Below are 26,393 nucleotides of genomic sequence, written 5' to 3' on the forward strand. Positions count from 1 at the left end.
AACAACGCAATTTTTAAACGTTAAAAGTTGTTCCAAATTTGAAATGTATATGAATGACGTAGAACCCCCGCAGGCATGTGCACTTTATATTCAGTTTAGATTTGGCTCCCTTTCCCTAAACGCTGTGTGAAGTAAATGGTTGAACTTCACTTTTACCTCAATGTGCCCGTCTTGTAACTCTGCCATCGAAACCATCGCTCATTATATTTTCTTTTGCCCTGCTTATGCTACATTGAGGAAAAAATTGATTGTTCCCGCATGCAGTGTGCTGTCCTTTTCTTACCACTCAGATGCTCTGCGTGTTTTTACTTCGGACACCACTAAATTGCTTGTTTTTACTTTATCCAGATACCTCCTATATGCCTGGTGGTTGAGGGCCAAGGTGGTTAAAAGAACTCTTACCACAGGGATGGGAGATATTCTAAGGGATAGCCATGAATGAAGCCCTGTGTAATATGCTAGATATTTTAGACATCTTTTTAACAAATATTTGCTTTGGTATAATTGTAACTCATTCTTATTCTGCACTAATATCAAGATGGGTGATACAAGTTGCTATATTCTTTTTAAATCTTTTATCTGCTTGTTCTTAAAATCCTTGCACTGACTATTACCTATTTATATTTGCTGTATTTTATGTATGATATGTGTATGATCTTGTTATTGATCGGATAATATATATATGAGCAAGGCAGCTGAAGACTGCTGAAACGCGCTGATGTTTGTCATTTAAATAAAGACCGAGTGACCTAACCCGTCTGGGAGTGCTGGACGATTATTTCCTCAGAAGGAGGATATCTTATTTTGAATATATATATATATATTCGATATCACTCCCAAGACAAAAAAATCATACATATATTGCAAAAACCTCAAATTCATATTTGACATTGACAAAGAGATGTAAATAAAAATATAGAATAAACATGAATTATGAATACATATCTATGAGAACACTAGTGATCACTTCTGCCAAGCATGCAATGTGCTCCCGGTTTTCTAAATTTCAAGGTAATCCTAGATCACAAAACAAACAACTTCTTCCATTGTCTTACTCTCTCCGTTTTCCTAATCCCTTCTGAGAATGAAAGAATTAGTCTAGTCTTCCACTGTTGTAATAGCAGTGATTGTATTACTAACATAGAGATGTAAATCCATTTTCTACACCTCAACGGTGTTTCTTGCATAGGATAGTAGACTAACAGTGCTCACGAGGGCTTTGGAACTGTAGCTAATTTTCTAGATATTGGAAAACTGTAGCCCAGGAATTTTCTAATTTGGGACATTGCAATATGATGTGGGTCCAGTTTGCAACCTCGGTAGAGTCACATCTAGAACAATAATTGGAGCACTCTGAATGTTTCCTATTTAAAAATGGAGGTGTCCAATAGATTAACCATCTGGAATAAAATTATGTTTTGCAAAAACCAGAAAAGGTCAATTGATCAATTTTATTCCACATTTCTTGAGTTAAAATAATATTTTCCTGTTTTGGCCATTTACTTCAAATGTCTTGAAAAATATCCACCTTATTGATGCTCATGAGATATTTTTTCCAATCTCCTAGCTTTTTTAGTACCGGATGTTCGATTACATTTGTAACAACTTCGTTATTTTTGTGGAAAGTATCTGGGTCTATTGTCTTTAATACCCGACAGATAGCATTTTTTTCATTTAGTCATTGAAATTTTAAGTTTGCCATCTATCACCAGCTAAATAGCCTGAGAAATATGAGATGTCAGTGATGTCATGAGTTATGTCACTGACCATGAGTGATGTAATATGTGAGGTCATAAGCACTGCATTGAGGGGCATAAGTTATATATGGCTCAGATAACTAGAACTGCTGAATTTCTCTGGTTTTGTTCGAGTGAAATCTGAGCCTAACTATAACGTCCCTCTAACCTTTGTTTTATATATATATATATATATATATATATATGAAGTTAAGTCCTGAACTCCCAATCGAACTGGGGAGTCTAGAAACAGGTACGGACCACGAAACCCACACGTTGTTGTTCGTCCAATAGGAATACGCCAAGCAGTTTAAAGTTGCATTTTCATTTCTGATTTATTTCATATAAGTCAGACAAGTGTCCGCCTCAGACGCGTTTCGATCGCCTCCGCCATCTTGATCACATGACGCGCTGAGACCGGACCTTCCTTAAAAAGGTAGTTACACCCAATCAGTTTCTTCATGCTCAATAAACATAAACAAAATACTGGAGAACCGAGCAATCACCATGAAACTGATGTGAATTAAATTTCAAAGAGTTCAATACTCCGACCATTCACTGAAAATAGTACAAATTATAATGAATGAGCATACAATGACTGTAACAAATATCCGGCAAGTGCCCCAGAGTTAATTAAATACAGTTGTAGGTCCCAATCAAATTTGAAATAAACTAAAACACTTAATCCACAATTCATTAGCTAAAAATGATACAGTTTCAGGCTCATATTCTCTAGAGATAAATTTGGAATTTAAGTAAACAATAATTGCTTAAAAATCCCAAAATGTTACAAATATAAAGATAAAAATTGAAATGATAAAACAGTGTAGGGAAAGAGAAAGGAGAGGGAATGAGGTGAAGCAGAAGACACTAAAGAGAAATAATCTTGAAAGAATAAATTTGATATAAACACTGCCATGGAAGCATAAAACAGCTAGATGTACATGTGACTAATCCAAAAATAAATAACACATCTATACAGAAACAGCAAATTCAAAGGATCATATATCAAGTTAATGCATTCATTATAAAAAATTGTGCAGATCCTCACTCGTATTCATCCCATTTGGCATTTTGGTGTCAAGCAATAGGATGAAAGAGGATTCTAACTGGCGGAGTAATTTCTCTCTGTTACCCCCACGAATAGAAAGGGGCACTGCCCCAATGACAAAGTATTTTAAGTCACTGATTTTGTTGGAGTGAACGGCCTTAAAATGTCGGGCAACAGGGTACGTGGGATCCGAGTTAACAATCGCACGAAGATGTTGCAAAATGCGATTGAAAACCGGTAATTTTGTGCTGCCCACATACTTGAGATGGCAAGTGCATTCAAGCACATAAACCGCATGATCCGTGAGACAGGTGTAGTGATGTTTTATTTGTGTTGGAATGTTACTGAACGCTGTAGTGTATTCAGAAACATTAATTCCAAATTTGCAAGCACGGCATGAAGCACATTTAAAAAAGCCAGAACGTGATAACCAAGTGACCGTTTCCGTGACTTCAGGATTGGATTTAACTAAGGCATCCCTCATAGAGGGTGCTCTCCTGAATGTGATGTTTGGTAAGTCAGGCAACAAAAATTTAAGAGTCATGTCCGTTAGGACAATGGGCCAGTGTTTATAAATGATACCCCGGAAATTTTTGTGTTGTTTACAGAAAGTGGTAATTAATCTGATTGGTTGCGTAACCTCATTTGTTACTACACTCTCAGAAACTGTGGTGTGGGGTTGTTCAATGGGAAGGCAGGTTTCACGTGAGCAACAATTGGCCTTATCAAGTGCTTTTTTGAGGTTAGCTTGATTATAACCTCGGGCAAGGAATCGATTAAAGGCTTCCTTCTGACATTGTACAAGGTCAGACTGACGGCTGCAAATGCGCCGTAGGCGAAGAAATTCCCCATATGGTATACTGTATATGAGGTGGGGTGGATGGGCACTGCTGGCATGTAAGATGGAATTCCCAGCTGTGCTCTTCCTGTGTAATTTGGTTTCTATGTGGTCGTCTGAAATAAAGACTTCCACATCCAAAAATTCCACCCTATCCTTGCTGATGTTGGCCGTGAATTGTAAATTCATAATGTTGTTATTAATTGAATTTACAAAAGAGAGAGCCTCCTCTTGAGATCCTCTTGAGATCCTTCCCAGACGATAAAAATATCGTCTATGTACCTGCCATAGTATCGAATGTGTGAATCCCACACATTCTTGTGTGTGACTCGGAGGACATGTTCCTCCCACCAACCCACCAAAAGGCAGGCATAGGTAGGGGAAAAACATGCCCCCATGGCCACGCCCCTGAGTTGTTTGTATAAAACTTTATTGAAGAGGAATACATTGTTGTTAAGGCAAAGGTCAATCATTTGTAGGAGCATGACATTATGCTCTTTGAAATTGATGGAAATTGATGGAACGAAAACCCAAAAAATATTCTACAGCCTCCAATCCTTGTGAGTGTATTATGCTCGTATAGAGGGAAGCAATGTCAAGCGTGATCAACAAGAAATTCGGTTGCCAATGAACTTCTTGTATTTTCTTCAAAAAATCGCCAGTGTCCTTAATAAAGGACGACAATGCAGTCATGTGTGGCTGAAGAAAATAATCAACATACTTGGACATGGCTTCCAAAAGGCTCTTCCTGGCAGAGATGATGGGTCTGCCAGGTATAGGATGAATTCCCTTATGAACTTTGGGGATGAAGTAAAGGGTGGCAGTAATTGGGTAATCATTTTTGAGAAATAGATACTCATTCTTAGAGATAAGCCCCATTCTTTTCCATTGTGCCAGCATGGAGAAAACAGTTTTTTTAAATTGTGTGAGATAATCTCGACCTACTTTGCAATAGCAGGTAGTATCCGATAAGTGGCGATGCGCCTCCTGAAGATACTCAAGTTTAGGCCATAAAACTATGTTCCCTCCCTTGTCAGCACCCATGACCACAATCTGACCATTATCACGTATCTTTTTGATTAATGCCCAATAATTCCTCAATTTCCAATCAATTTTACCACATTTGGAGTGAGTCAACAAATTTAATTTTTTCAAGTCATCAATTACCATGTCACTAAAAACATCTACAGAATCTTTAGGCATCATTGGGTAAAAACAAGACGGAGGGCGAAACGGACTGGCAGCCGCCAATCCCGTATTAATCCCTTCGAGTTGTTCACAATCATTGTCACAAATTGGAGAGTCCGAGCTTTCCTTAGCCAAGGATTGCATCATTTGAATCATGTTGGAGTCTCGAACTTGTAAATCATCCAGCACAGTGTTAGAAGTGGTAGCCTCAGTGGTATATATATATATACATACATACCACACTTTTCCGTTTGTTAGAAAACAGTACAAGATGAATTTTGTTTTTTAAAGTTGGGCTGATTTACAAATCACCATCCTCAGCAACAACAAAGAAGAGGCAGAGGAAGCAGAGGTGGGGCGGCCAAGGGAAAAGAAGGAGACAACACTGCTGGAGTGACAACAAGGAACCAGAGCAATAAATAAAAGGATCAAACATGGTAATTAATCTTACCAAAGAAACATTAACACCAGAAGACATAGAAATCCTAGTGCTGGGTTTATAATAGTGTCCCAGCGCACCCTTCAACTACGAACAAAGCAGAATAGACCTCTATATGTTTATTCGTAAGTTAAAATTGAGAAAATTCTTCAAGGTACAACAAAAGAGTAGTAAAAAGAAACCAGAAAGAAACATTCACAGCAACCTTCTTGCATTGGACATTGATCTGATGAGATACCTTAGAAAAGTAGAAAAAGAAATGAGTGTAGATTTATTACCACATTTAATAAACACCATAAGGAAATGAGACAAGCCTTGCGAAAACATTGCCATTTAATCCAACAAGATTCTGTAACTGGTTCAGAAATCAATTCCAAGCCCCTAATAACCTATAGAAAATCTCAATCTATGAGAGACACTTTAGTAAAGACAGAAATTAGTACCAATATTAATTGGGTGAACCCAGCAATGGTTTAAAAAATGCAACATCAAGGAGATTAAGACAGAGGAAGGTGAACGGATAAAGATCTGTCAACCATTAAACTGCAAATCAGAATTTGCGGTTTATCTGCTGGAATGTCTCTGTCCAAAAAAATACATAGCAGTACAATACTACAAGCCCATAAGCTCATTCTGCAACACATTTGAGCTGTGAAGATCACAACTTCTATTCACAACAACATCGTATCTCTTTGAATAAATGACAGTGGTATTGGTGGATAAACGAAATGCTCAACAAAATGAATAATAGAATACCATAACATGATGATTTGTTGAAAAAAGACACCCTTAAGAAACCAATCACCCTGTGTGCTGAAGTTGTACACTTAGCGTGTATGCAAAAGTCGTGAGAAAAACGCAAAACGGAAGCAATACCTGATTGCTATGTACTTGATCTTTCTGAAATAGAAAAATGCACAACCATGACTTAAAAAGCACTACGAAAATCATGGCATACCTAAACGAAAAAATGAGTGTAACCGAAAGACTAGCCTCCTGTCTTAAGCCGATCCACGTATGCTGATACTGCCTAGTGGAAACACGGCCGTGAACTTGATAGCTGAAAAGAAATTAAAAAGACGAGTTACCGTCCCCGTCATTAAACATAAAGACTCTAAAAAAACAAAGGTTTGCAAAATAAACTCGCGCTCACCTTTCGCCAGACCCTTCAGCTTACACAAATGGTAACGACACTAAATTCGACAAGTCCTCCTGAATCGGTGTGGAAACCTCTTCCGCGTCTACCATATACGGGAATAGCGCCACCATAGTCAAAAACGGACTAAAATCAGACTAAAATCACGTGATACTCGTAATTGCACGTCCGCCATATTGGAAAGGGGAAACTCGGCGAACTTCAACACAAAATCTAGGAAACTAAGGAAAGCCTGACCAGTAAAGGCAAATGTAAAAATGAAACGAAAAAAGATACCGCACTAATAAGAGTGTGTAAAGAAGTACTGTGGAGGTATAGAAGGTGATAAAAGTTAAAGAAAATAAAAAAAGAAATCAAAAGCACTCTATTTATTCATAACGAAGTGAACATTTCACATATGATGAGTCGACATGCCTTCAACAATGCGCTGAATATCAGACTATAAGAAACATCCTAGGTCTACATTGTCATTGATCCCGTGGGGATCTTGAGTATTTAACCTCCTTATCCAAAAGATCTCCCTTTGTAGAAGTGTTTTAGTTAAATTTCTGCCAGGGGTCGGGGCCATTTTCTCTATAACCTGAAATTTTAGTTGGGATATGGAATGTTTGTATGTTATCCAATGAACCGCTAGACTGCTTTTCGTGTTGGCATTTCGAATCGTACTCTTATGTTCTGAGATCCGGGTTTTTATCTTCCTCTTTGTTTTGCCTATGTAGAGAAATCCACACGGGCATTTTATGGCATAAATCAGGTTTATCGAATCGCAAGTTGAGTTGTGTCATAATTTGATAGTTTCTCCCATAGACGGGTGATGTACTTCATTACCACAAATTACGTTATTGCAATGTACGCAATTTAAACAGCGTTGCGTGCCTTTGAATTCAGTATGGTCAATCTTGGAAGTGATAGAGAGAATATCTTTCATGTTTCTCGACCTTTTATAAGCAAACAATGGTTTTTCATTAAATAGATCCTTGAAATCTTCTTCGTTTTGTAACATTTCCCATCGATTCATAACAATCTTTTTAATTTGCCTAGAACATGTCGAGTATGTAGACACAAAAACTTGTCTGGTGGGTATTTTTTTGGGTTGTTTCTGCAATAGATTTTCTCTGTTTCTTTGTTTGGTTTTCTGAATAGCTTCTCTGAGAATGTTTTCTGGATACCCTTTGGATGAATACCTATTCATCATACTATAGGTGTTTTCCTGAAATGTTTGTTCAGTGGAACAAATTCTTTTGGCACGTAAGAATTGAGAAAATGGAAGATTATGCAACAGATGCTGTGGGTGAAAGCTTGTGAATAATAACGCATTATTTTTGTCTGTAGGTTTATGGTAAATTTCTGTATGAATGGTACCATCAGTTATTTTGACTAATACGTCCAAGAATGGTAAAGAATTCTTATCAATGGTTCTCGTAAGTTGGATATGTTCATCCTTTTGATTCAATTGACATATCTTTCTTTCCAAAAATTCAAAACTGTTTTTCCACATTATGAAAATATCGTCGATGTATCGCACATACATCAAAAGATTCTCCATCCATTCGTTGTTACTGTAAATGTACTGATCTTCGAAATGAGCCATGTAAGTATTCGCGTAAGCTGGTGCCCCCGCAAAACCCATGGATGTACCTTTTAGTTGTAGATAATACTGGTTATTCCACTCAAAGTAGCTGTGGTGTAAACAAAAATGCAACACTTCTAACAAAAAAACTTTATCCGCCCTCAGAGTAGTTTGTTTCAATAATGCCCATTCTACTGCTTCCATCCCTCCAGAATGGGGGATGGAGGTGTATAAAGATTTCACGTCCAAAGTGCAAAGTAAAGTATCTTTGGTGATCTTTGCATTTTGCAATTTTTGCAGAAAATGGGTGGTGTCTTTAATATAGGATGTCCACTCTTGGACAAAAGGTTGTAGAAAATGGTCAATGTATTGTCCAATTGGTTCAAAAATTGTCCCGCAACCTGTGACTATAGGCCTGAATGGTGGATCCAAAAGATCTTTATGGATCTTCGGTAGCATGTATAATCCAGGTTTATTCGGATTTTCTTTGGTTAGAAACAAACGGGTGTTGTTCGTAATCCATCCCATGTCCATAGCTTTGGTAAGAATGGTATTCAAAGTAGCTGACAATTGATCCGTAGGATCTCCATCGAGTAGGAGATACGTGATAGAATCAGAAATATGTTCTAGTACCTTCCTATTGTAGAAAGACTGATCCATGATAACAATAGCTCCACCCTTATCTGCTTTTTTGATGTTGATATCTGCATCGTTTGCAAGGGTTCTCAAAATAGATTGCTCTTGTCTGGTAAGATTAGTCATGGTCTGTCGTTTGACATTGATCTTGGAGAGATCATTCTTTACTTGTTTTTCAAAAGCATCTAGAATCTTGTGCGATACTGGTGCTTGAAACGTGGATTTGCGTTTAAACTCCTCGAATTCCCTTTCAGAATAATTAAACTCGGTAGTGGTGAGCGTAGAAAAAAAGTATTTCAATCGTAAAACCCGCATAAACCTGAAAAGCATTATCTCATTTTCTAATGCATTGGTCTGGTATGTAGGTACAAACCCCAATCCTTTGTTTAAAATCCTGATTTGGTGACTGGATAATTCTTTAGAAGAAATGTTAACAACTAAGTTGTTTTCTGGCTCCTCAAATTTTGTCTTGATCTTTCTTTTGCTTCTCCTTGTTTTCCTGCTGTTCTTCCAGGTGGTAAGTTGCTGTCCGTGGCCTGGGCTAAAAAAGACCTTGATGTTGAAGGATGTATGTCAGTTCCTTCTGAGGGTGTTACCTGAGTTTTTCATCACGGGATTTTTCTGTGTTTGGTGGTGGTCTATTGGTGTTAATGTCCATGTCAGTTACCAGGCTTTCTTCTGATGAAACATTAGGATTTTTCTTAAAAAACACCCTTCTTTGGGCATATACTTCCGCCCACGTGTATACCTCGTTGAGTTTGTAATCCAACGTGTCCCTTTTATATTTTCTCAGTTTGCCCTCTTGTACTTCTTTAGAGTAATTGTCCAATTTGTTATTCATTTCTTCCAAGACCTTCTTCCAATCTTCGACATCCATTCTAGCTTCAATATCAATACGAATGACTTTTATTTCTTCCGTGATTTCTTGAATTACCACCGCTAGTTCCTCTACCAGTAATAAAATGAGATCCAATGAACACTTATTTAACACTGCGTACCATCGATCCATGAAGTCCTTCTTTAGATGAAATCTAAAAAGCATAGGCTTAATAGAGAGTCTTAATCCTCTGGGGATTCTTTTGGCGCGATGATATTGCACAAGCGTGGTAGAGGAACTAGCGGTGGTAATTCAAGAAATCGCAGAAGAAATAAAAGTCCCCGTAAGGGACAAGTCTAACGACTTCGAGTACAAGGCCCTGTGGTAATTACCGCCACGCAGAAGCCACCGATCCATAGCGAAGCCGGGGCTCGACGCCGAGCCATAGACGCCATGATTAATCGCGCACAACTGGGTAGCCCAGTAGTATCTGCGAATGTCCGGAAGCGCAATACCACCATCGTACCACGGAAGCGTCAACTTAGCGATCGCTATGCGTGGTCGCCCATCCCACAATAGCGAGCGTTGGAGGCTCTCGACCTCTCTAAAATAACTAGTCGGGACCCAGTCAAGAGTATTCTGCAATGCATAAAGGAATCGGGGAAGAGACATCATTTTAAACAATGCGGCGCGTCCGAGGAGAGAGAGCGGCAGCCTCCGCCATCCCGCCGCATCCCGCCGCAGACGCGCCAGGGGGGGGAGCAGATTCTTCTCATATCGCAGGACGGGGTCAGTGGAGATGTAAATCCCCAGATACCGGAAGCCCTGCTGGGCGATCTGGATCGAACAGTTTCGGGGGACAGGCAGAACATCGCCACACAGTACATACAGATATGACTTTCCCCAGTTGATAACAAGGCCCGAGTTCCTGCCAAAGGAAGTCAAGACGTCGCAAACCACTATGAGAGACTTCTGGGGCGAGGCGAGGTATAATAGGATGTCATCGGCGTAAAGTGAGATACGATCCTCATAGTCGGGCGACCATCGGAGGCCACGTATACTCGGATGCCATCGTATCCACGCTGCAAGCGGTTCAAGAGCCAGGGCGAACAACAAAGGCGACAGGGGGCACCCCTGCCGGGTGCCTCTCCCAAGCTTAAACGGCCTGGAAGCCCTCCCGTTTACCACAACACTAGCAAGGGGACCCTCATAAAGCAACCTCACCCAGTCAACAAATCCGGGTCCAAAGCCGAACTTGGCTAGTACCGCCCACAGGTATGCCCACTCCACCGTGTCAAACGCCATCGTGGCGTCAAGAGACGCCACTATAGCCGGCTCCCGCAGCGTGTCCACCCTAGCAATCACACCATGGAGGCGCCTAAGGTTCAAAGCAGTGTTGCGATGAGGAATGAAGCCCGATTGGTCCGGGTGGATCAAGTCCTCAAGCACCCGGACCAAGCGGTTCGCCAGGACCTTAGCGAGGATTTTCGGCTCAGCGTTTAGAAGCGATATCGGCCGATAGGAACTACACTTGTCCCGAGGCTTACCGTCCTTATGTATCACCACTATGGTTGCCAGTCGTTGATCAAGTGGCAGATATCCGTTCACCCGCGCCTCCACGAACATGGCGCGCAGGTGAGGAGCGATCTTATCCGGACAAAGCTTGTACAGTTCGATAGGCAAACCATTCGGACCAGAGGCCTTACCCGAGTTCAACGCCCGAATAGCACCCGCCACTTCATCAACCGTTATATCACCATCCAGGTCGTCCCTATCTACGTCAGAGAGGCAGGGCAGAGCAATATCACGCAAGAGGTCACACGAGTCCGCAGTCGGCCTGTCCGAAACCGAGGTGTACATTACGCGGAAATAATCCGAGAAACACTGGACTATACCGTCGGGGTCAGTAACAACCGCTCCCTCCTCCGTCGTCAACTCCGGCACCACTCTACTGACCCGCTCTTTTTTGTCCAACCAAGCTAGCAGTTTCCCGGCCTTATCCCCAACATCATACAGACGGCCCTGCTGCTCCCTGCCAAGGGTCTTGGCAGCATTCTCCGCCAAATCCCTGTACTCCGACTGCTTCAAACTCAGATTATGCAGCGTATCCGCTGCCACCTCCTCCTCTAGGGTCTCTTCTAAAGCCGCAATCTCATCCTCAATCTGCACCACCTCGGCGTCCGTCCGTCGCTTGGCGGCCACCACCAGTGAGAGGGCCTCCCCTCTCAAAACGGTCTTAAACGCCTCCCACAGAGACACCGCCGAATCAACCGAATCCTGATTGTCCCGGAAATAGTGATCAACTGCCTTCAGCAGTGCCCTGCGCGTCTTGGGGTCACAAAAGTACCAGGGGTTAATGGGAGCAACCCTACCCCCTCCCACCAGGCCAATATCAAAACGGACCCACACCGGAGAGTGGTCAGATATGCCGCGTGCCATATGCCTAGCCTCAGAAACTAGCGAGGCATTCGCAGCCAGGGTGAGCACATAATCAATACGGGAAAGACTCCCATGCGCCCCGGAGTGAAAGGTATACTGACTCTGAGCGGGGTGCAGGAGCCTCCAGCAGTCCACAAAGCCAAAAGTGTCCATGAAATCAGGAAGCCACTTCTTAGCCCCCCCGGTATCCCTGGCCGGGTGCCTATCGAGCAGCCCAGAACCAACAGCATTGAAATCTCCCCCCACCACCAATAGTCCCTCAGGGAGTTCCAACAAGGCTCTGCCCAGATCCGCAAACGTGGAGGCCTGCAGGGCCGGAGGAACATACACAGAAACTAATACCAACTTTCTACCCTCCCACCTCCCCGCTACAGCTACAAACCGCCCCCTATCGTCAACAATGGTGGAATCAACCTCCAGTGGCAGTGAGGCTCGCACAAGTATGCCCGCTCCCCTGGAGCCCGATGAAAAGCCGGAGTGGGCAATGAATTTGTAGCCCTTTCTATTGAGTGCATAGCACATATTGCCTATAAGATGTGTTTCCTGCAATAGGGCAACGTCAGGCGAGGCCCGTTTCAGGAATTGTAAGACGATCCCCCGCTTAATACGGTCACCCAAGCCATTAACATTCCAGCTAACGATATTGAGGCCCCTACCCCCCATCCCCAAACACCAGGAGACCTTCACCCCCCCCCGAAAAACCACCCCCAAACCATCCTGACAACAATTACTACGCCTTGCAAGAAAAACCCCCCCAACGACCACCCCAACACCCCATGTCCACCCCCCTCCCTGCACCCCTGCGTCAGCTTACAAAGCCCCCCCAACTTGCAGTGTGCCTGTCGCCCTATCAAAAACAAATCTACAAAAAGAACCCCAAGGGAGGAAAGAACTCCGAACGGCCCTCCGCCACCCCCTCATTACTGCAGTTAGCCACAAGTCATTGTCCGGGGTAAAAATAAATGGACCCAACACACGGGGCATCACTCCTGCTCAGCCCGGTCACTGTCCTTTCCCGTGGTACAGTCCCCGCTGGTCCGCCTCCGTGGCAGAGCGTCCAACCACTCTCCGGCCATTTCAGACGAGTCGAAGAAGAAAGTCCGATCCTCATACACCACACGAAGTCTGGCAGGGAAAAGCATAGCGTATTTCAAATCCATCTCCCTAAGGCGTCTCTTAACCCCCAGGAAAGACTGCCTTTGCTTTTGCACCATCTGGGTGAAGTCAGGATAGAAGTTCACAGAGGCGTTCTGAAAAGGAACCGGGCCCGCCACCCTCGACGCTTGCAGGATAGCGTCCCGATCTCGAAAATGAAAAATCCGGGCGACAATCGGCCTTGGGGGAGCTCCCACCTTAGGCCTCCCGCCAGGTACCCTGTGAGCACGTTCTACTGCAAAAAACTTTCCAAGGCCCTTAGGCCCAAGACGGTTCACAACCAAGTCTTTGACGAGCAGGTCCACTGAGCGCTCCTCCGAGGATTCCGGGACTCCAGTAATGCGCACGTTGTTGCGCCTGGCCCGACCTTCAAATTCCTCCAGCCGACGGGCAGAGAGATCACTAGCAGTCCGCAGCTTCTCGACCTCCGCTTGCAGTCCCAAAACATCATCCGCAAGGCCAGTAGTCTTGAGGTCCAGGGACTTGACCCGCTCATTGGTTTTTGCCAAATCCGCGCGGATCAAGTTAACATCGACCAAAATAGTATCCACTTTTTGTGCCAAGGCATCAAACTGTCGCCCGATCGATGTTTGCATCCCCTCTATAGCCCCCATAACATCCTGCAACGACAGCTCCGAGGCCGGGGCCGGGTCAGCTTTCTGTACTTCCAGCGATTGTCCCGATCCACCAGGGGACCCCTTCTGCTGGGCATAGCGATCCATAGTGTTGGACTGGGTATAACCTCCCCGCCTGGTTGTCTTGAGTTTCGGCTTGTCAGCCTCTGCCTTGGCCGACATTGCAGGCTCGAGGTAGACAATTACGGAGAAACGTCCCTCACCCAGTTAGCCGAGACAGGCCGGATCGTCACTCAACGACCAAGGCGGGCACGAGTCCTCCAGATGTCCGTGGAGCCTCAGGATGCGCTCTCAGGCCGGAGCCAACACAGGGCTGGAAAGTGAAAGTGAAAGTGCGACGGTCTCCATCCGCCCGTTCACACCCCGCTGGCCCGCTGTTGTTCAATTAGAGGCCGGGCATCTTGCCAACGCGAGCCCCTGGCATCCCTCGGATGTAGGCCTCAATCCGCCATCGTCCACAACTCCGGTCCCCGGCGGGCGATTTTGGCCCGGACAGCGTCAATCGTCCCCACGATGACTCATCTGCAAGATACCGTGCATAGATGACAGGATAAAGAACAGGATAATTGACGGAGGGCGTGAGGGTCCCGGGAGCTCAAAGCTCACGCCGCCATCTTGGTCACGCGCTAGGCTCCTCCCAAATCAGGATTTTAAACAAAGGATTGGGGTTTGTACCTACATACCAGACCAATGCATTAGAAAATGAGATAATGCTTGTTAGACCTGTCAGCCCTTTGGGTGGTCCCTCCTCATCATTATTTATTTTGTCCCACTTTTGCCTCAAACCCTGTTTGAATTTTTCCTTTTTGGGAACCACCAGACTTTTTAGTGTTGCTGCAGATTCAGGGAGCCATTTTATCTACCCCTGAAACTTCTGTCTGAGGGCCTGGAGCACAAAATGGTGGCCACCTGTGACATCACCAGCATCCACTGGAACCTACCAGCACCTTCCAGAACATTCCGGAACCCTGTGACAGTTGGAGGCGGTTTAGAATGTTGGGAAGCTAAGTGAGAGAGTTGGCAGTTGGAGCTGGCAGTTGGCACCTGACTGGTGAAGAGTGAGCAGCACAACAGTGAAGGAGGAAGGAGTGAAGCAGCAGGGGTGGAAACTTGTGCCTGGAGTGGGGTCCATAAACCCACCCTTGATACTAGTCCCTACTGACGGATCCCAGCCTGGAGCCCTGTGTGGGAAGAAGCCAGAAAACCCTTCCTAAGGACCTGGACAGCAGGAACAGGCCTTAGAACCAAGGAACAGTAAGATTCTGACCTGAAAACTGGTTTCCCTGGAGTCCGGCGTCGAGTAGCCTGAGACCTGGAGCCCGAGGTGGAGAAGCGGCGCTGACTGAAGAAGCAGACGTCGTACCCGGAGCCGCCTGAGGTCGTGAGAGGGCGCCGACGGAGGTCGTGAGGAATACCAGAGGTCGAGGAGGAAGTCAACCGAGGTCGAGTGAGCGGCGTCATCGGAGGAGTGAAGTCCGCCCTCCGGAGTCGTCGGAGACCGAGGTGAAGTGTACCGGAGGTCGGGAGTGAGGATCGCACTCCGGAGTCGCCGGAGCCTGAGAGAATCGTGCCGGAGGTCGGGAGTGGAGGTCGCACTCCGGAGTCGCCCGGAACCTGAGGAGAGGAGCACCGGAGGTCGGGAGTGAGGATCGCACTCCGGAGCCGCCGGAAGTCGACATCGAGGCCAGGCCGGCCGACGTCATCGAAGCCGAGGTCGCCATCGGACCGGAGCCGCCCGAAGTCGACATCGAGTAAAGACTGCCCGACGCCACCGAATCGGAGGACGAGATCGAGCCGAGGCCGCCGACATCGGACCGGAACCGCCTACCGGCGTCGTCAAGAACTGACATTGTGCCGAGGCCGCCGATATCGAACCGGAACCGCCTCACGGCGTCGACACGACTCCAGCGGCGTCGGAACATCAGGAAAAGGGCAGTAAGTGGAGTAGAGGGCGCCTAAGGCCCTGTGGAGACCTGAGAGACTGCTCTAAGGGGCCAGGGGTGAGCTGGGACTAACCTAGAGAGGTTGTGTGGAGAGAGAGAGCCAGGGCACTGGTATCCCCCCTTTATCTACCTCAGTTTAGGCCTCAGCCTTGTCCAAGCCAGGGAGTAGACCCCCCCTCAAGCCTTCCACATTCCTACAAGCTGTGCCTGGGCCAAATCAGCCCTTAGGAATTTAAAAGTGATCTGATTCTATGAGTGTTACTGTATTCTTTTAATTATTTATTGGGGGCACTGTATTTATTGTGTTTAACCTATTTATTGCTTCACTATATTTATTGGTCCACAGGACTGGTTGGTGCACAATATTTATTGGTTACAGTATTTATTGCCTCAGAATATTTAATTGCCTGTATTACCTGCACTTATATTTATGTCTTGTATATTTATGATCATCCCTATCTATTGAATCCTTAAAACCAGTATTTATTTGACCTGCACTATTTAATAAGCTTTGTATATTGTGATTGTCTTATTTATTTTTCCAATCAGCAACTAAGAGAAAAAGATAAAGAAAGATATTTTCATAATTTTTACGGTGTAGAGTCGTTTTTGGAACGGATGCACGCATGGTTATTGTATGGGTATATTGTATGCTTAGCACGGTGCCTGTTTCCTGACCACTCGAGCCAAGCTACCACAGTGTGTTCGGGAAGTCCACCACCACCCTGCGGAGTGGGAGTGGGTATTTCCAACAATGCTTTTCAGGTTTATGCGGGTTTTACGATTGAAATACTTTTTTTCTACGCTCACCACTACCGAGTTTAATTATTCTGAAAGGGAATTCGAGGAGTTTAAACGCAAATCCACGTTTCAAGCACCAGTATCGCACAAGATTCTAGATGCTTTTGAAAAACAAGTAAAGAATGATCTCTCCAAGATCAATGTCAAACGACAGACCATGACTAATCTTACCAGACAAGAGCAATCTATTTTGAGAACCCTTGCAAACGATGCAGATATCAACATCAAAAAAGCAGATAAGGGTGGAGCTATTGTTATCATGGATCAGTCTTTCTACAATAGGAAGGTACTAGAACATATTTCTGATTCTATCACGTATCTCCTACTCGATGGAGATCCTACGGATCAATTGTCAGCTACTTTGAATACCATTCTGACCAAAGCTATGGACATGGGATGGATTACGAACAACACCCGTTTGTTCCTAACCAAAGAAAATCCGAATAAACCTGGATTATACATGCTACCGAAGATCCATAAAGATCTTTTGGATCCACCATTCAGGCCTATAGTCACAGGTTGCAGGACCATTTTTGAACCAATTGGACAATACAATGACCATTTTCTACAACCTTTTGTCCAAGAGTGGACATCCTATATTAAAGACACCACCCATTTTCTGCAAAAATTGCAAAATGCAAAGATCACCAAAGATACTTTACTTTGCACTTTGGACGTGAAATCTTTATACACCTCCATCCCCCATTCTGGAGGGATGGAAGCAGTAGAATGGGCATTATTGAAACAAACTACTCTGAGGGCGGATAAAGTTTTTTTGTTAGAAGTGTTGCATTTTTGTTTACACCACAGCTACTTTGAGTGGAATAACCAGTATTATCTACAACTAAAAGGTACATCCATGGGTTTTGCGGGGGCACCAGCTTACGCGAATACTTACATGGCTCATTTCGAAGATCAGTACATTTACAGTGACAACGAATGGATGGAGAATCTTTTGATGTATGTGCGATACATCGACGATATTTTCATAATGTGGAAAAACAGTTTTGAATTTTTGGAAAGAAAGATATGTCAATTGAATCAAAAGGATGAACATATCCAACTTACGAGAACCATTGATAAGAATTCTTTACCATTCTTGGACGTATTAGTCAAAATAACTGATGGTACCATTCACACAGAAATTTACCATAAACCTACAGACAAAAATAATGCGTTATTATTCACAAGCTTTCACCCACAGAATCTGTTGCATAATCTTCCATTTTCTCAATTCTTACGTGCCAAAAGAATTTGTTCCACTGAACAAACATTTCAGGAAAACACCTATAGTATGATGAATAGGTATTCATCCAAAGGGTATCCAGAAAACATTCTCGGAGAAGCTATTCAGAAAACCAAACAAAGAAACAGAGAAAATCTATTGCAGAAACAACCCAAAAAAATACCCACCAGACAAGTTTTTGTGTCTACATACTCGACATGTTTTAGGCAAATTAAAAAGATTGTTATGAATCGATGGGAAATGTTACAAAACGAAGAAGATTTCAAGGATCTATTTAATGAAAAACCATTGTTTGCTCATAAAAGGTCGAGAAACATGAAAGAAATTCTCTCTATCACTTCCAAGATTGACCATACTGAATTCAAAGGCACGCAACGCTGTTTAAATTGCGTACATTGCAATAACGTAATTTGTGGTAATGAAGTACATCACCCCTCTACGGGAGAAACTATCAAATTACGACACAACTCAACTTGCGATTCGATAAACCTGATTTATGCCATAAAATGCCCGTGTGGATTTCTCTACATAGGCAAAACAAAGAGGAAGATAAAAACCCGGATCTCAGAACATAAGAGTACGATTCGAAATGCCAACACGAAAAGCTATCTAGCGGTTCATTGGATAACATACAAACATTCCATATCCCAACTAAAATTTCAGGTTATAGAGAAAATGGCCCCGACCCCTGGCAGACATTTAACTAAAACACTTCTACAAAGGGAGAACTTTTGGATAATGAGGTTAAATACTCAAGATCCCCACGGGATCAATGACAATGTAGACCTAGGATGTTTCTTATAGTCTGATATTCAGCGCATTGTTGAAGGCATGTCGACTCATCATACGTGAAATGTTCACTTTGTTATGAATAAATAGAGTGCTTTTGATTTCTTTTTTTATTTTCTTTAACTTTTATCACCTTCTATACCTCCACAGTACTTCTTTACACACTCTTATTAGTGCGGTATCTTTTTTCGTTTCATTTTTACATTTGCCTTTACTGGTCAGGCTTTCCTTAGTTTCCTAGATTTTGTGTTGAAGTTCGCCGAGTTTCCCCTTTCCAATATGGCGGACGTGCAATTACGAGTATCACGTGATTTTAGTCTGATTTTAGTCCGTTTTTGACTATGGTGGCGCTATTCCCGTATATGGTAGACGCGGAAGAGGTTTCCACACCGATACAGGAGGACTTGTTGAATTTAGTGTCGTTACCATTTGTGTAAGCTGAAGGGTCTGGCGAAAGGTGAGCGCGAGTTTATTTTGCAAACCTTTGTTTTTTTAGAGTCTTTATGTTTAATGACGGGGATGGTAACTCGTCTTTTTAATTTCTTTTCAGCTATCAAGTTCACGGCCGTGTTTCCACTAGGCAGTATCAGCATACGTGGATTGGCTTAAGACAGGAGGTTAGTCTTTCGGTTACACTCATTTTTTCGTTTAGGTATGCCATGATTTTCGTAGTGCTTTTTAAGTCATGGTTGTGCATTTTTCTATTTCAGAAAGCTCAAGTACATAGCAATCAGGTATTGCTTCCGTTTTGCGTTTTTCTCACGACTTTTGCATACACGCTAAGTGTACAACTTCAGCACACAGGGTGATTGGTTTCTTAAGGGTGTCTTTTTTCAACAAATCAACATGTTATGGTATTCTATTATTCATTTTGTTGAGCATTTCGTTTATCCACCAATACCACTGTCATTTATTCAAAGAGATACGATGTTGTTGTGAATAGAAGTTTCCTGCACGGACATGTTTAAATGTTTGCATTATCTATATTCGTTTCTAGATCACTGCCCCTGAAGAAGGGCCGCAAAGAGGCCCGAAATGCATTGGGCAAGCATGAATCTCATCAGCAACAGATCTATGTATTATTGTTAATGAATATGACAGACTTGAGCGGCTGGCGGGGTCTTAGGTACACGGTAACTCTTCCGCAACAAAATCGACACTAAAATTTAGTGCCTCCCTACCCTGGCCTCCTATTCTCCACAGCCTAAGAGGGTTGTGTGTTCTTGTTATTCACGGTACCACACGTTTTTAGGGTGCTGTACGTGTGTCCACCACTGACACCTCCTAGAGGTTGTGGCCACCACCAAAAAGGTGCAGGTAGCCGTATATGCTTGTTTATTGGTCCTGAAGAATTGCCATTTAATATAATACAAGGCAAGAAACATGTCGACCTCTTTATCCTTTTAGCACGTTTTACTCACATACCTAATGGTGAGAGATGTGCGGATTATTTGATTTTAATCAGGGTGGTGACCATACTCTATTAAAATTGTTTGAAGTGGATCACCTACCCCTGTTTTAGTACACTTACCTTTCACTTCACTTGCACCTACACCATTTATCATAACTAACTTTTTTTCCCCCCACACACCTCACTCATCGGCGTTTGGAAATAAAGATCTCCGACAGGAAGGCCCCATTGGATGCCTGATCGGGCATTGCACCGCCGGCCCGATAAGGAGCAAAGACCCGGTGATGAAGCAAGACACCCGCTTGTTGGGTGTGTGAGGGTCTTCTTTTCCAGAAGGAGTACTATTCACTCCTATCCATCTTATTGTTTTCACAACATCACCCTGGTACCTGGAGTGATTCTAACACACACTGCGCTAACCTTAGGAACTGCATACCCTTTTGTTTACACACAATTGTGATTCAAACAATGATTAAAATGTCATTCTATATATTGTGATGTTTATGTAATAGTTCTTTTCAACCGAGAATTATAATATGGCAAATTGTTGATTTATTGCGATCATTTCTTAGAATTATCAGCATCAGCCGCAAGGGTAGGTTGCTCCGAAGCAAGGTTCTTTCCACTTGCATGATTCCATCAAATTTACGGGCCTGCTCAGACAGCTAGCCTTTCTCGGAAGCACCCCTGGAAAAAACATACTAAACTGTATAATTTAAGAGAGTGCCTTTCTCACATCTATATTCTTTTCAAGCCAAAGCCAAAACGTGGTTCGTTGCCTCAGTATATTTGTACACGCGACTTGTTCACGGCTAGGTAGGAAATAAATGCATAAAAGCTATAATTACTTATACGTATGCATCCATTTGTATAACACAAATGTGCAACCAGGGTAAAGAAAACACCATTAAAAGTGTAAGGGCCACGTCCTTGCACCTCCACAATCTGTGTTCATGCACATATAGGGGCAGATTCACAGAACTAACTTAAGACAAAATCCTAAACTTACTACTTTTGGTATTCCCAGAAGTTAGGATTTTGTCTTAAGTTTGTCTTAAGACAAACTTAAGACAGACTTAAGACAGACTTAAGACAGTCTTAAGACAGACTTAAGACAGTCTTAAGACAGACTTAAGACAGACTTAAGACAGACTTAAGACAAACTTAAGACAAAATCCTAACTTAAGTCTGTCTTAAGTCTGTCTTAAGTCTGTCTTAAGTCTGTCTTAAGTCTGTCTTAAGTCTGTCTTAAGTCTGTCTTAAGTTTGTCTTAAGACTGTCTTAAGTCTGTCTTAAGTTTGTCTTAAGTTTGTCTTAAGACAAACTTAAGACAAAATCCTAACTTCTGTGAATTCCAAAAGTAGTAAGTTTAGGATTTTGTCTTAAGTTAGTTCTGTGAATCGGGCCCATATACTTTACATGATGTGACATGTGTGTCCTGAACATCTATGATGCACATGATTAAAATCAACATCTTTAAGAAAACAAAAAAACAGTGAACGTGACATCGTGAAATTATGTGAACGTATCTAGTTCTATATGTAGTTATGAAGGCAAGCCACCTATACCATCTCCGTGTCACCCAGTGACAGCAACCAAATCTCAAATTTGTGATTAAGAATTTCACGATGTCACGTTCACTGTTTTTTGTTTTCTTAAAGATGTTGATTTTAATCATGTGCATCATAGATGTTCAGGACACACATGTCACATCATGTAAAGTATATATGTGCACCAACACAGATTGTGGCGGTGCAAGGACGTGACCCTTACACTTTTAATGGTGTTTTCTTTACCCTGGTTGCACATTTGTGTTATACAAATGGATGCATACGTATAAGTAATTATAGCTTTTATGCATTTATTTCCTACCTAGCCGTGAACAAGTCGCGTGTACAAATATACTGAGGCGACGAAACACGTGTTGGCTTTGGCTTGGAAAGATCATACTCATTAAACGACTCGGATAAGAAATAAGAAGAAACTGATTTCCTGACTTGATGGGCTTTCTTTTATATGTGTAAATCATCAGAAATGAAAATGTTATAGAATTACGTGTGCTGGGGAAATGTATACTACACCCTAGATTTATGACTTTGGCACACCTTTGGGAAATTTCCCCGTTTATTGCATATCCTACACACCACATCTTTTGCCTGACATGGTCTACCACCTTTACTGTGCATATGATTCCCGCAACAGAAACATAGATCCTGCTGCAAAAATATGTTGTTAAATTTATCCAGCTGCCTGCTTTTTGTGGGGGTTTTATTCACATTCATGTTTACCAAGCCTACAATTCATCATTCTTACTATCCAATTCCTTCGCCGACACTTGTGGATGTTTCTATACTTTTTTTCACTTTAATTGTTGCTTCTAAATATGGATTTCCTATGGACAATATTTTGTGTTTTATAGTTTCGTCACTGCAGTGCCCAATAAACTGATCCCTCACCACCTGATCTGCAAAATTCTTGAATTGACACGCCGCCACCAGCCTTCTAAGTGCCGGTATATATGTATCAACATCGTCACCTGTCAGCTAAACTCTTTTAAAGAACTTGTATCTCACCACCACTAAGATGGGTTGAACATCAAATTGATCCTGCAATTTCTTCACCATTTCCTGGTAATCATCCAGTTCCTCTCCCCCTTTTGCTACATCAGGTAAATGTTTCAAGATTGCTCTGCCGTCAAAGCCCAATGAGTGTAGTTAAAGGTATTTTTTCCTTTCTGGACAAAACCAAAGAGCACCAGTGGCACCTAAGTAAGTTTCAAAAGCCTCAAACCATTGTTTCGAGGCTACTGGTGGATCTCCTGGTGTTTGCAAAAGATGAGGTGGTGGACAAACAGCTTTCATTGTTACCCAACCTTGGAAAAGAAAAAGTGAAACCACATAAAAATGTAAAGTAATATCAAGTTACAGTTCAGCATATTATGCAGATAACGAAGCCCCTTGTACACAAAAGAATTGTCTCCAAACATCCAGTCACTATATGAGTGATCTAAAAGTTGGTGCAAAAACTCAAAATATTAATGTCAATTGTGTACGAGAATTTCAATTTACTTCTTTGAATGAGCTCAAAGCCAGCCAAAATCCCCCATTAGATAACCTTCTAAACAACACACAAGAAATCTGTAAATGTCAGAGATCCAGAACTAATTCTGGAAATAGATAATTCCATGCATTTCTTATTATTTTGCTTTTTATGTGTATACAATGAGTTTGTATCAAAATCAGTGTTAAGATGTGCTAGAATAATAGCTGTGCATGTCAGCGAACGCCCCTTCAACCGATCTGCAACACAACACGTGACACGCATCCAATACAAGCTGTGCCTGTCAGCGTACTTGCTCCCATAAGACCGTAGCTGTATCTTTCAACGGTGTGTAACAATACACGTGACATGTATTGATTACGAGCTGGGCGTGTCAGCGTACCCATTAGACAGTAGGCCTATTTGCTCTGCAATCAGTTTGATTCTGACTTCCCAAAATGGCTGTGACGCGTACGTGTTGTACGCTATTACATTGCATTCCAGGCTGCCACAAGCGTTCCAGCTTATGGACATGTGCATCACATACCATAACTTGTCAGGTGAAAATCACTGTTGTGTGCACATGAGCTTGCCAAATTATTCGCCATGCTGAACACGTTAGCAGAATGACTCAAGCGCTGCTACATAATTATACTCCACAACAGTACTTAATTGCTGACAGTCATCACAGATTGCCTTGCTTTACTAATCTTCGTCAGCGTTGCGCGGGTCCGTGTGAACAGCTTGCCTCACACGTCGCCAAGAAAACTTGCAGTGATCCAGGAAAGACGGAGACTTCAGCTAAGTAGAAATATTTATTCAAGATATGCTGCAACAAGCTGTTTATAGTGGCGCTGTCAAACTCGAATTGCCACCAACGCTCTAATTGTGGAACCCTCTCATAACCATGCTAAGGTTCCATGCGTAGCACAAGTTTGCATGACAAGTTCACCACACACACATGGACATTGATTCATTCACAGACACTCAGATGTCCACAGACAAGCAACATACAAAAACACACACACATATGCAAAGACACTTCTCCTTCTCCCTACCTGCACCCACAACTTATTTTCCCAAAGGCCACCGGTCCTCTAAATGCCTTCAAGGCTCTACCCCCTGCTCTGCTCTTAACCCAGAATCACTAAAGCAGCTGGAACAAGTTGAACTTATCCACTCAAGCCCAAGAGGCGGGGGTCATAATTTCACAACTATCCTGTGATTTTTTCTTCTGAAAAAATTCCTAAAAGTTTGATAACTTTAAATGGGTAGGAAATATCGCCCTACTAAAAGCCCACAAGGGAACGGACAACATTTATTTCCATGGGTGGGTTTATCACCCAATATTATCACAACCTACAGAATGAAGGCTTTAGATTACGTAAGTCCGGGACAGCCAGCCTAAGAAAGACCAATTTGCAACATCTTTCAGTTTTGTAGGAAAATTAAGATTTCTTCTCTTCAGTAGCAGCAGATAAGGGGAATTACTAGGGTACTGGCACCTCTTACAAAATAAAGTGGCAAACATAATGAGCCGCGGTAAGGAGACTCGTGAATAACCTAGCACTATTTGTCTTCGCAATTTGCAGCAAACGTCTGAATTCAAATATTGTTCATAACCATGTACAGTTGTCAGTGCTAGAAGGATCAAAGGTTGTATGATGTTACTTGTTGTGATGTCATCAATAGTCAAAAGTCAAAGGCAGTGTGACATTGCTTTAACTGCCCTCATATTTTGGTGTCAGTTAATGACGTTATCCTCAATTCTATTCTTCTGAGTGCCTTCTTAGGCTAGTCTTATGAATCTGTCCTCCTAATCACGCTTATTTGGAGTAATTTCAGGGAAATGGCATATGTTCGTCTTTACTATGGTAGTGCAAACCCGAGTTATTAACGACTGGCTGAATGGTGGGTGGGACGACCCCGCGTTTAGAGGGGAGGTACCACTGCTTGGCCTGGACCACATCCTGAGCTTTCCATATGGCAAACCTAATCAAAGGTCGCTCCCAGAGACCAACAGGGTGATCCTGCAAGCGTGGAGGCCAGGGCATCGGTGGACTGAATGGGATCAGAAACTGACATTTGTGACCCCCATCTGGAGAGGACGATGGCTGACACATCTAGCAAGTCTGGAGGGGTTTCATAACTTGAGCTATATCGGAATATGAAAGGTAGGGGACTTTGGGGAAGAAGCATAAATTAAGGTTTTCTAGGAGCTTTGACTTACATGAATCCCAGTTCTACTGCTACCTACAACTACACCATGCACTTTCCTGTCACCAGGGATCTCTATCTGATTTTCCTGAACATAGTCCACTTGAGGCTAAACTACTCATGGATCCCTTAGGAAAGGAGGGATATATCAGATTTACAAATCGCTGGTTATTAATTTCCCCCAATCTCATGTCGGGTCTTAGAACATGCTGGTAGGGGGGGCAAGGCATGCTGCAAAATTGTGATTGGAGAGATGCCTGCATGGCCCCACGCACCTGTGTCATTGTAGCCAAATTGTGCCTAATTCAACTCAAATACCTCCATCTTACCCATCTCAGGTCCCCGCGGCTGTGGCAGGCCCACAGATTACCTGACCCTAAACGCTTACCTGCTGCTCTAAAGTCAGTGGGGATGTCTTCCACATGGTTTGGGGTTACCGAGTTATATTAACGTACAGGCAAAGAATCTTCAGTCCTGTTTTGACTACGCCTAAGATTCTAGGCAAAGACATCCTCCTCTCTGTCTCAGGGTCTGCCCTAAGTATCCCTAGGTCTTGGTAGATGTTATCCTCTTCTTAGGGCTCTACCTCCTGCTTTCTTTTCTCAGGTCCTACTCATTATTTTTCATGGCCTCCACCGTCTCAGTTATGTCTGTCTACAGGATTCAGCTGCCCTTGTTGTTCTATTTGCCACATCACCAGAAGCAGACATTGCCTTTTCAAAAGTCAGCATTATCAATAATATGTTTGTGTGTGGGGTTAGAATGTTGGACAAGTCACACAGCCTTCATTGGGGCAAACATGTTACCTGCAGGGCCTCCTCTTCTGGCTCCTTTGGGATCTCTGTGGAGTACTCCTCGATTCGCTCCATGCTCACCATCATGGTCTCCGTACGTGTGAAGTAGGAGATGAGTTGTGACAGTATAATATTGATAGAGAGAGCGTACGTGAGAGCCAGGCCCACCAGTCCTGTAGAAACCAAGAGAGAAATAGAGACCTTATTAACGGCGGGAGTAACAGAAAGGGAGCGGCACAAGTGTAAAAAGACCTAGATGGGGAGAAAATACACCATAAGAGGCGTGGAGCAGTGGGTTAGGTATGCAAGGGTTCTTGTCCAACCTTTGCATCTACTAGTATGAAAACAACTAAAAGTCACAGAACTCCGTACAAGAGTGGAGAATTACTATGAAAAGTTATTGGGACAAAAGTCCTCTGCATGGCTTGGAAATGCTGCGCCACCCTGCCTTGAATGTTAGTCTGGCCCACCGAATGTGTTACTGGCAATCCGT

At 43.0% G+C, this 26,393-nt stretch overlaps 1 protein-coding gene across 2 annotated transcripts in view; it reads right to left on the bottom strand.

Moving 5' to 3' along the window:
- Positions 1–26,393, bottom strand: part of LOC146816450 (ATP-binding cassette sub-family C member 10-like) — a 351,699-nt gene that overhangs the window by 46,602 nt on the left and 278,704 nt on the right. For both annotated transcript variants that reach the window (XM_085610292.1, XM_085610293.1), the window contains exon 17: positions 25,913–26,073. In XM_085610292.1, the coding sequence (XP_085466418.1) occupies positions 25,913–26,073 (161 nt within the window). The remainder of the gene's footprint in view (positions 1–25,912; positions 26,074–26,393) is intronic.

Source organism: Triturus cristatus, chromosome 6, assembly GCF_964204655.1.
Source record: "Triturus cristatus chromosome 6, aTriCri1.1, whole genome shotgun sequence".
NCBI lineage: Eukaryota > Metazoa > Chordata > Amphibia > Caudata > Salamandridae > Triturus > Triturus cristatus.